The following is an 11,818-nucleotide window of genomic DNA, read 5'->3' on the forward strand; positions in this document are numbered from 1 at the left end:
GTGTCTCTTTTTCACTAAGTACTGGAAATCTGTTTATTTCAACATTTATCCAAAGAGCAGCTTGTATTTCAGCTGCTTTATGTAAAGTAACAACTGAACTGTATCCTTCAAGTGCTGGAAAGAAAAACGCCCTGTCAGCAGATGTGACCTTAGACCAAAGCCTTGTCATGAGTCCTACCATGAGAACGCCTGATGGAAGCCACACCTGTACACCTGTGTCATTACACGGTGAACGGTGTGTAAACGTTACTGAGCCCTGCGTGCAGTGAGGCTGCTGGCTGAGGAGGATTCATGTTCAGAAGCTGTTCATAAAAGGTGCGTGTGTAATCTACATTTGATTAAGGAGATGGTGGTGGTGATGACATATGAACGCTTTCATCCCGAAGTGTACAAAGACCACGTGGTTACTCGTAGACCGGGCTTTATGTAGAACGTTACATGTATGTCTTCGTTGTCCTAAAGAAGACATTTATGGAAAGTAAAACGTATTTTCACTTCGGCTTTTTCTTTTTTTTATAAAGACATTTCTGGACAAAGAGCATTGTCGTGTTTTTAAATAAACAAGCACGTCAGAATAACTGCTCTTTATTAGCATAACTCCACGTGCACGTTACTGCCACGCTACAGACCCTCGCTTGCCATTCCTGACTATTATGTATGTATGTATGGCGTCTTACTGACATCAATTATACTATGAACATGTATGTACCAACATACATTTATAACAAGCATGACGTGCCCTCTGTGGACAAAAAAAACTTCCGTTACGGTTTTTGTTTTCAAAATAAAAGTTTTCAAAAGCTTAATTAAATGTACAGTTTTCAGTCAAATGTTATGTTTCATTTTTAGATTGTTAATAATCGAAACACCAATCATTTATATAATTGCTTTGTCGGTAAATAGCATTTCTTAGAGCAAATGTCACATATATGCACTTTAACATAGTATTACCAAGGGGGACATATATGTATATATTATGAAACTTATTCGTAAGAGATGATTCAACTAAAGGGTATTTTTGACACTTCAGTTTACAGTTTAGTGGTCTTGTGAATTTAAGGCGTCTTATTTTGAAGTTGTTCTGGTCCCTGGGTGGGACGCCATGTTTTCTCCAGCAGAGGGCGTCCTAATCCGGTGAAGTGGACTCCGGACTACACCGATGCGGTTCGCGAGTCGGAAGTACAGTTTATTTCCACCGTGTTTTGCGTGGTCTCGGACACGTATGGACAAGCGCGTGGAGCACAATGGGTAAGATGTATTAAGAGTTCTTCAGTCGGTAGAACACATCACAGTGCTCTTCTAGCCGGGGGGGGGGGGGGGCTTCAGCACGCTGACGCTGAGAAGCGGAGAGAAGATGTAGCCGGCGAATAGAAACGGTGTCGTCTACAATGATTCCGGTCTGTTTAAACGGAGAGAGGAGAGGGCACCGGGCTCGGTGGTGACCGCGGAGAGGTGCGCTGTGTCCCCGGTAACGCTGCTGTTCAACAGCGGACTCTCTCCCGCTGGACAGCCTCGGCTTGTGTCGTGTCCTCGTTGTGACGGTGAGTGACCGGAGCCTCAGAGAGGCTGCTGTCGGCTCCACAGAGCCGGCTCTGTGGGTGTCTCTGGACACAGTGGACATGGTTCACACTTTACATGAAGCTTAATGTTCACAGAAAGATATCTCCCGGAAACCTCCCCCGCTGATTACTTACAGTACAACATGTTGTTTGTGCTTGAACATACAAACTCGGATTATATTGTGACGTGTGTGCTCATTTGCATAGACATCTGAGAACTGGTTGAAGGTTCGTCATAGTTTTTTCATTTAGTTAGAGTCAAAGGTTTTTACAGAAGGAATGTTGGATATCTCTTTGTATCGCTCCATAAACCAGAGATGAAAAGAAAAGAAGCATTTACTCCATGTTTGTATTAATACATGTAGTTTAAATGAGTCTGTGGGTGATGTGTGAACACGCCTTCAGAACATAGTCTGCTGTATGTAAAAATGTTGTTGTTAAATATGCAAATGAGGCTTTATCTAATGGTAACTTTTGGTGAATTTAGGAGAAATCTTCAGACGCAAATGGACAAAGTAGTAAAATAAACTCCTCAATGTGTATTTTGGATGTCAGCTGCTTTATTATGGCAAAACTCATAATTAGCTGGTCAATATTGAGATCACGATTATTTAACACAATTACTCATTGACCTCATGCATTCATTAAACATGTTTTATTATTTTGACAGTGTATTTTCTTGATTTTAAGATATAATTCAAATGAAAAACAAATGAAAAAAATGAATGTAAAATAAATATAGATAAATATATAATAAATACAAATTTAATTGGATAGAAAATAAATAAGATCAAATAAGTTGTAGATCGCCACAACCAAACATATAAATATATATTCAACACATTCCAGATGAAATGAATAAATAAATAAATGTTTCATCTCAATAATCTTCAGTGTCTCGAGCCACAGCTTTATGATGCCCCCCCCACAGAGAGCAGCAGTAATGCCACAGCCCAGGGTGATGCTGGTGGTGACGGGAGATGATTTCGGCTACTGCCCGAGGAGGAACCAGGGGATCGTGGACTGCTTCCAGGCCGGAGGCATTTCCAACGTGTCGCTGCTGGTTAACGCCTGTGCTGCCAAAGAGGCGGCAGATCTGGCGAAAAGGTAAAATCCTGACACGCTGTAGATAAAGAGAAAAGACACCTGGTGGAGATGTACCTGGCCCTGTGAACATTGCTTCTTCGGTGGTGGATTTGTCTTTACTCCCACTCACATAACTGGCCAAACATCCCTCGTGTGATGGGGAATGGAGACGGCTCAGCTCAGCTCCAAATACACTTGAAAGCAGTTAATGCCGCTCCGCTAGTCGCATGCTGATGTGTCCTTGAGCAAGACACTTACCCCAAAGCTGTGCCTACTGTGTATGGATAGAATGTGAATTGTAAGTCGCTTTGAATAAAAGCGTCTGCTGAATGACTGTAATATTATATATATATATATATATATATATATATATATATATATATATATATAGAACAAGCCTCTACAAGTGTTGAACACACATAGGGCCTTTGAACTTGTCAGTAATGTTCAGCCAACCTCACATGGTATGACAGAAGTTTCTCTCTTCGTGTCAGGCACAACATCCCCATCGGCCTCCACGCCAACCTCTCTGAGGGCATTCCAGTGTGTCAGCAGGCCTCCACGCTGACCACCCAGCGCGGCTTCTTCCACGGGAAGATGGGCTTCCGTCAGGCCCTGGAGAGAGGTCAGCTCAGCATGAAGCAGGTACACGGCTCCAGAGCATCATTTGTGATCATCTAGTCATGATGTCTGAGCCTCCAGACCTGTTACATGTTCAAATGCTCCAGCAAGATTTCGGTGAAAACAATTATTATTATTCATTTATTTTGATATGCATCAAAGTTTGAGCCGGTAACATGCATGGATGTCAAACTGTAGGAATAAAAAAATCAAGTGCACACTGTTGAAACTCTATTTGCTGACAGTGAGTTGCCAAAGCATGACGCACGCTGGAGGGTGGTTACTGTCACAGAGTCACACACACACACACTTGTTTGTGGCTCCTGCTCAAGCCTATCTGTTGGTTCAGATTGGATCTCTCTCATATTTAACCTCCCAACTCGCAAATCTACTGGACACAGAAAGCAGAGCGGGAGAAGGTGAACACAAAGCTTACCTCACTGGGGTGACATGCTTCATTAAAATGAAAAATGATGAGATCCAAAATGTTATCGATACCAATAATATTAATGTTAACCTTAAAAATGGCAAAATATGAAGAGGGAAATAAATATATATTTCAGATTGACTCGTTTAATTTTCTACACATATTGAAGGAATACCACAATACTAATGATGTGATGACCGTTTGTATATCAATGACTCGCCCCGTGTTTCTCTCGGGCCTTCACGGGGAACCGAGAATAAACTGAAAGGAGAAAAGAATGAAAGTAAATGGGGGCCACATTTAAACAATCGCAAAACTGTATCAAAACATCTGGTTATCGTGCAGTCCCATTTATCATGAATAATAAAACCTTTTCCTTCGTCACTGTGTCATGTGACCTGAAGCCAGCGGTGGAAACGTGAGCGCTAGTTGGAGAGAGGCGTGCCGGTGTTGTCAGTTTGTTGTGTTGGAAGAGAAAGCGTTTTGTCATCGGTCCGTGTGCAGGTAGACAAACAAACTGCCTTGAGCCAGATGACATTGGCGGGTTGCATCTCTGCTAGCGACATTAATGTCATCAGTAGTAAAAGTCACTTGCTTTACAGTTAATTTACTGTATCTAGAGTCACAACATGTGTTGAAGAACTCATTCAGCAAAGCCACTCGTACCTAACTTAGTAACTAACTAATGTGAATATGCGAGGAAGAGGAAGTCGTGTCTCTCCATGTCAGTAACCTCCAGGTGTGTGGGGTTTTTTCCTTCCCAGGTGGAGCTCGAGTTGAGGGCCCAAGTCGGGCTGTTCAGGGAACTGACAGGTCACCTGCCCCACCACATGGACGGACACCAACACGTCCATGTACTGCCAGGTAATGCAGAGAAAAACACAAAATAAACGGCAACTGTAACTGCTATTGTACGGCGCATGGCTCAACCAGCTTCACATTTCTAAAAAAGTAACCAAAGCACCAAATAAAAGTCAGAAAAATAATTTATTGAATGAATACAAACCACAACAAGCCCCCGTCAAGACCGCAAGAGCACCCTGTGTGTTTTTCACTGCGCTCCTCCTGACATGAATGGAGGCGTTCTGTTGTAGGCAGCGCTCGTTTTGTCATCCGCTAAGTGACAGCCATACATTCATTGTCTTAAATGCGTGGAAATCAAAACAGGAACAATTTCTAATCCGTAGGGGAAACAAGAGGCCAAACTAAAGCAGTCGCTGACCTACCGGCCCATTAAGAGGAGTCAGCATTCGATAGCGGTATAAAACATGCTGGCACCAGAATGCTTTGAAAAACCACGGGAGGTCCACGAGCATCCAGTCATAAATGAACACAAAGCCCCCGGCTGAGCGCCGCTGTGTTGGAGTTCTCCCCGGAGAACGAGAGGGTCGCCTCCATGTGCCTACGGGTTGCGGGGAGCAAGGCTCTGACTGTGGTTTGTGCTTATGCACCAAACAGCAGTTTCGGAGTATCCGGCCTTCTTGGAGTCGGTGGGAGGGGTCCTGGAAAGGGCAGTGCCTGCCAACTCCATAGTTCTCCTGGGGGACTTCAACGCTCACGTGGGCAATGACGGAGAAACCTGGCGGGGGGTGATTTGGAGGAACGGCTTGCCCGATCTGAACCCGAGTGGTGTCTCGTTATTGGACTTCTGTGCTTGCCACAGTTTGGCCATAACAAACACCATGTTCGAACATAAGGTGGGTTATAAGTGTACCTGGTACCAGAACACCTTAGGCCGGAGATCAATGATCGACTTTGTAATCGTATCATCTGATCTGCGGCCGTATGTCTTGGACACTCGGGTGAAGAGGAGCAGAGCTGTCAACTGATAACCACCTGGTGGTGAGTTGGATCAGATGGCGGGGGAACTGGTTGGAAAGACCCGGCAAGCCCAAATGTATAGTGAGGGTGAACTGGCGGAGGACCATGCCCGGGAGGTCTTTAACTCCCACCTCCGGAACTTCTCACACATCCCGAGGGAGGTTGGGGACACGGAATCCGAATGGACCATGTTCAAAGCCTCTATTGTGGACACGGCCACTAGGAGCTGTGGCCGGAAGGCCATCGGTGCCTGTCGTGGTGGCAACCCGAGAACCCGGTGGTGGAAGCCGTCAAGCTGAAGAAGGAGGCCTTCAGGGCATGGTTGGCTCAGGGTCTCCTGAAGCAGCTGAGAGGTACCGGCAGGCCAGAAGGGCTGCAGCTGCGGTGGTCGCGGATGCTAAAACTCGGGCATGGGAGGAGTTCGGGGAGGCCATGGAGAAGGACTTTCGGTTGGCCTCAAGGACGAACCATCCGACGGCTCAGGAAGGGAAAGCAGGGCCTACCTCAGGCTGTTCTCAGCGGGGGGGGGGACTGCTGACCCAGATGGGGGACATCGTCGGGCGGTGGAAAGGGCACCTTGAGGAACTCCTAAACCCGACCAACATGTCCTCCGGAGAGGAGGCAGCGTCTGAAGACTTGGGGCGGAGGCCGCTAAGGTAGTCAAAAAGCTCCTTGGTGGCAAGGTGCCGGGGGTGGATGAGATCTGCCCTGAGATGCTGAAGGCGCTGGACACTTGTCTTGGCTGTCTTGGCTGACACGTCTCTTCAATGTCGCATGGGGGTCGGGATCAGTGCAGACCGGGGTGGTGCTTCCCATCTTCAAAAGGGGGACCGGAGAGTGTGCTCGAATTACCGGGGTATCGCACTACTCAGCCTCCCGGGGAAGGCTTATGCCAGGGTGCTGGAAAGGAGGCTCTGACCGTTTGTCAAACCTCGGATTCAAGAGGAGCAATGCGGATTCCGTCCCGGCCGTGGAACAGTGGACCAGCTCTTTACCCTCGGAAGACTACTGGAGGGGTTATGGGAGTTTGCCCAACCAGTCTACATGTGCTTTGTGGACAGACCGGTCTCTGTATGACTGCAGTAGGAGCTGTGTCCGTATTCTCGGCAATAAATTCACCGGTCCTGTTCGTGACTTTCACGGACAGGATATCTAGGCGCAGCCAGGGGGTGGAGAACGTCAGGTTCGGGGGTCTCGGGATCGCCTCTCTGCTGTTTGCAGATGATGTGGTCCTGTCAGCCTCCTCGGATCGTGACCTCCAGCATTCACTGGGGCGGTTTGCAGCCAAGTGTGAAGCGGCGGGGATGAGAGTTAGCACCTCCACATCTGAGGCCATGGTGCTCTGCCGGAAACCGGTGGATTGCTCCCTCCAGGTGGGGACGGAGTGCCTACCTCAAGCGAAGGAGTTCAAGTATCTCGGGGTCTTGTTCACGAGTGAGGGTAAGATGGAGCGGGAGATCGACAGGCGAATCGGTGCGGCTGCAGCAGTAAAGCAGGCGCTGTACCGGACCGTCTTGGTGAAGAGGGAGCTGAGCCGGAAGGCAAAGCTCTCAATTTACTGGTCAGTCTATGTTCCTACCCTCACCTATGGTCACGAACTCTGGGTCGTGACCGAAAGGACAAGGTCGCGGCTACAAGCGGCCAAAATGAGCTTCCTCCGTAGGGTGGCCGGGCTCAGCCTTAGAGATAGGGTAAAGAGCTCGGACATCAGGAGGGAACTTGGAGTTGAGCCGCTACTCCTTCGCGTTGAAAGGAGTCAGCTGAGGTGGTTCGGGCATCTAATTAGGATGCCTCCTGGGCACCTCCCACTGGAGGTTTTCCGGGCACGTCCAACTGGGAAGAGACCCCGGGGAAGAACCAGAACACGCTGGAGAGATTACATCTCCCAGCTGGCCTGGGAACGCCTCGGGATCCCCCAGAATGAGCTGGAACATGTTGCGGGGGAGAGGGAAGTCTGGGTCAGCCTGCTTGGCCTGCTGCCACCGCGACCCGACCCCGGATAAGCGGAGGAAAATGGATGGATGGATGGATGAATGGACGCTTGATAAATGACTAAAAACTATTACTTGGTGATCAAAAATGTTGCCAATGATTTTCTGTCATTGCACTAATTGTTTCATGACTAGTTTGCTTTTATTGTTGGCCATGATGATGACTACATTATATGGAAGAAGTCCTGTCTGTGCCCGTGGGCTGGGAGTATTGATGTGGTCGCACTGTGTCATTGCAGGGGTGCGTGAGGTGTTTGCACAGGTCCTGTCAGACCTCAGGATTCCATTCACCCGTGTCCCAGTGGAGCCAGGGCAACACAGCTGCCCAGCGCTGCCGGCACACCTCCAGAGGTTCTATGCACAGGTGGAGAAGGACGCTCTGGACTCCATCCCTGTTTTCACACGCTACGGAATCAGGTCTGCTGGGGCAAATGTTACACACACACACACCCCCCCCCCCCCAAACATCATGCATCCTAACTGTCCGTCCCTTCTGTAGAGGAGATCATGGGACTCCAAATCCTTTCAAAGCCCTGCAGGAGTTAAACGTCTTTCTTTTTCCAGAACAGTACAAGCCGTGTCTTTGCACAAAGGAGACCGTAGGACGGTTTTAGGAGTTTATGGATGCGTGCCAGTAAAACCAATAAAAGTAGTCTCCCTGCACCGGGACAAATAACAGAAAGAGACGATTACAAGTGATATATTGTAGTACTACATTTACCTGACAGATATGCTTGCATTGATTAAGATTTGACAATTAAAATATGATGCATTATTATTCAGTAAACTATAATATAATATATATACAATATACGTACACTAAACCATATCAAATGCCTGTTTTAACATACAACAACAGAAACAAGGTAAACAAACTCACAACCTGGACTGAGCCTTTTCTAACATATTTTCGGATGAGTTGAGATTCATATCAGATACCGACTGGTGTTTGAGGAGAATTGGTAATGCTGCTGACCATCAAGTATCATGTGAATGTTTGATAAGTTCAGTGTGAACCAGATTTAAAAGTCCATGTTATGTCGGTCATGACGATGCGTGTCAGTCCGCTGCTGTAGTGAGTGGAAGGATTGTCCCTCCTGGTCGATGACTGACAGAAACTGTTTTTTATGTGCACAGGTGGCCAGACGTGTACCTGGGGCTGACCACCATGGGCCGGAACATGTCCGTACCCAACCTGCAGAGGGCCCTCGGCCACGCCTTGGCTGCGGAGCCCTCTTCAGCCTCTACCTCCGGCGGTGCCTGGGGCCCTAACCAGCCCGTGGTCACAGCGGAGCTCATGGTGCACCCGGGCTACCCGAGTGGACCCCAGGAAGGAGGCTGCGGAGAGGGCCCCGACGACTTCTCCCGGTCAGCCGACAGACAGCATGAGCTGAGCGTGCTCAGAGACCCGGCCCTCCTGGCTCTCTACAGCCGGGAGAGGGTGCAGCTCTGTGCCTTCAAAGACATCTGAGTGTGTACTGTAGGGAGCCAGAGTGAGTCACATTGACATCTGCAATAACAGAAATCACTCTAAATCTGACCTAATTATTATGGGATGTGGGTCACTCATTGTGTCCCGAAAAAAAAGTGATGGTGACATTTTATTGACTGTTACTCTTAACTGTCCGGTAGGGGCCGCAGGTGATCAACGACTACTTCCGCTTGCACACTTTGAATAAATTATGACAGCAGTGGGTGTTTAAAACGGGGCTCGGTTAGCAGACTACATACTCAACCGAGCGCTGACTACAAAAGAACGTGTCTCCTCATTTCGGTCTTAGCCATTAGCAGCCGCTGGGCAGTATCGCCGGTTGGTTCAATTTGTTTTTATTTTGCTAAATGGCCAGCGTGTAGAGCCAGCATATTTTCACATCTAACTCTGTGAATTAAGGATTTATTGTGAACAAACCACAGCTGGTGTTTGTTGGAATAACTAACCGAGAGCTCTGGAGAGTTTTGTTTTGTTTCCGTCGAGTTTGAAACAAAAACAGGCGCCGACAACAACGGAGCACCTCTTCTCGCGTCGGTAGCAGGAGAGCTACCTAGCTGTTAGCCAACAGAGCTAACGGAGCTAAGCACACAGCAAGACTGACGGTCAACATGAAGTGTTGCTCAGTGAGTCTGTTTGTGAGACGTGGGAGAGAATAACGCGTAGATACACTTTAAACTTGACTTTCACTTTCAAACATTACAGCAGTGGTCGTTGCAAACGCACCTGACGCAGATCTGCACAATACTGAAGTCACTTTTCTACTTTATTTCAGTTATACTCAGCATGTAACATGTAATGAACCTCATTACCAACTTGCCTCTCTCGTTAGTGCAGACGTGGCTGTAACAAAAGCACAGAAAGGTATGCACCAACACGCCGGTAAAACGTGATGAAAGTATTTTTCAATGCTAACTAACAAATCATTAACTTAGTTGATGATTGCATATAATATTAACAATCATGAATGTGACTTTTATAATTGAAGTTCCGTCCGTCATCACAAACTGCGCTCCGGTTGGAAACGAGCAGACCTGCTTCCACTTCCACCTTCTGTAGTCAAGTTGCGTCCACACAGTTTCCCCGCGCCACGTGTTTGCAACAAGGCGGGCGTGCTCACTTTAGTTCAGTTTATTCTGACCTTGAGGTTTGAAGACCTCCATCCTTGCAGTTGTGTTCTTACGTGTTGTATATTGCCTCAATTAATCATGTTCAATGTGGGTCAGTGTAAAGGGGTAGAGGGGGACCAGCAGCAGCATGATTCTGCCAAGTCATTGAAGCCATGTCTTTGTGTGGGGGGGGGGGGGGGGATTTTTAAAGATCTCAGGTCTGTGTAGCACTGAACTGCCAAATGTGTGTCTCTTAAGTGAACGTTACTTTAACACTCTCGTTTGAAATCACCCGTAACAGCTCCGTGTGTTTGTAATATTTACAGCCTCACCTGGACATTTCAAATATGTTGACAAAGTTTCTGTTGAAACTTGTTTTACGCATCGCTTTGTTCGATTTGTTACAGAAGATCAAAGCTGAGCAAATAAATCTGATGTTTATAGATGAATGTGATGGTGCCCCTCATCTCTGCTGCTCTGCTGTCAGACACCGGTTACCTGTATGTGTCCTTGTTCCTGCTCGGCAGCATGAACTCTGAGGAGGTTTGTGAGTGTCACATATGGAAACTGATCAATCACATTTAATATTCATATAAATAACAGAAACATGCTTTCCTAATGCATAACTACAGAAGCCCCGAGAGGGAAAACGCATCTGGTGATCTTAGTTCCTTATTTTATTTTATTATTATTATATTTTCATACGTGACAAAAACAATGTTTGCGGGTACGTCAATAATTATTATCACTACATGTCAGCAAGAACTACTGTACATTTCATTCCACTGCACTTGTTTCATAACTAATTCATATATATGTATATATATATATATATATATATATATATATATACACACTCACCGGCCACTTTATTACGTACACCTTGCTAGTACCGGGTTGGACCCTTTTCACTTCAGAACTGCCTTAATTGTTGGTAGCAGAGATTCAACAAGGTGTTGGAAACGTTCCTCACACATGTCGCTCCATGTTGACATGATGGCATCACATCCATGATGAGAAGCTTCCGTTCCACCACATCACAAAGCTGCTCTGCTGGATTGAGATGTGGTGACTGTGGAGGCCGTTGGAGAACAGTGAACTCATCGTCATGTTCAAGAAACCAGTTTGAGATGATTTGACCTTTGTGACATGGTGCATTATCCTGCTGGAGGTAGCATCAGAAGATGGTCCACTGTGGCCATAAAGGGATGGACGCGGTCAGCAACAATACTCGGGTAGGCCGTGGCGTTTAAACCATGCTCAGTTGGTACGAAGGGGCCCAAAGTGTGCCAAAAAAATATCCCCCCCACCATTACACCAGCCTGAACCGTTGATACAAGGCAGGATGGATCCATGCTTTCATGTTGTTTACGACACATTGTGACCCCACATCTGAATGTGGCAGCTGAAATCAAGACTCATCAGACCAGGCAACGTTTTTCAATCTTCTGTTGTCACATGTTGGTGAGCCTTCTCTTTATCAGACCAGTCTCTGTAAACCCTAGAGACGGTTGTGGGTGAAAATCCCAGTAGATCAGCAGTTTGAAATACTCAGACCAGCCCGTCTGGCCCCAACAACCATACCACGTTCAAAGTCACTTAAGTCCCCTTTCTTCCTCATTCTGATGCTCGTCTTCACCACGTCTAGAGGCCTAAAGGCATTGAGCTGCTGCCATGTGATTGGCTGATTAGCTGTGTGTTGTATATGTATATAT

The 11,818-nt window shown here is 46.9% G+C and overlaps 1 protein-coding gene across 4 annotated transcripts; it reads left to right on the top strand.

Moving 5' to 3' along the window:
- Positions 1-1,098: 1,098 nt before the first annotated feature.
- On the top strand, positions 1,099-10,271 carry ydjc (YdjC chitooligosaccharide deacetylase homolog). Of its 4 annotated transcripts, none has more exons than XM_031839144.1 (6): positions 1,099-1,248; positions 2,491-2,666; positions 3,140-3,290; positions 4,458-4,557; positions 7,745-7,922; positions 8,643-10,271. In XM_031839144.1, exons 2-6 carry the CDS (start codon positions 2,503-2,505, stop codon positions 8,974-8,976), a joined length of 927 nt encoding a protein of 308 aa, XP_031695004.1. In that variant the 5' UTR covers positions 1,099-1,248; positions 2,491-2,502; the 3' UTR covers positions 8,977-10,271. The 4 variants fall into 4 exon arrangements, with proteins under 4 accessions (XP_031695004.1, XP_031695000.1, XP_031695003.1 ...); XM_031839140.1 differs by having other exon boundaries at positions 1,181-1,248; positions 2,454-2,666; XM_031839141.1 differs by lacking the exon at positions 1,099-1,248 and adding an exon at positions 1,310-1,541.
- The last annotated feature ends 1,547 nt before the right edge of the window (positions 10,272-11,818 follow it).

The sequence above is a fragment of the Anarrhichthys ocellatus genome, unplaced genomic scaffold (genome assembly GCF_004355925.1).
Source record: "Anarrhichthys ocellatus isolate YVR2014 unplaced genomic scaffold, GSC_Weel_1.0 scaffold1324, whole genome shotgun sequence".
In the NCBI taxonomy this organism is placed as follows: Eukaryota; Metazoa; Chordata; class Actinopteri; order Perciformes; family Anarhichadidae; genus Anarrhichthys; species Anarrhichthys ocellatus.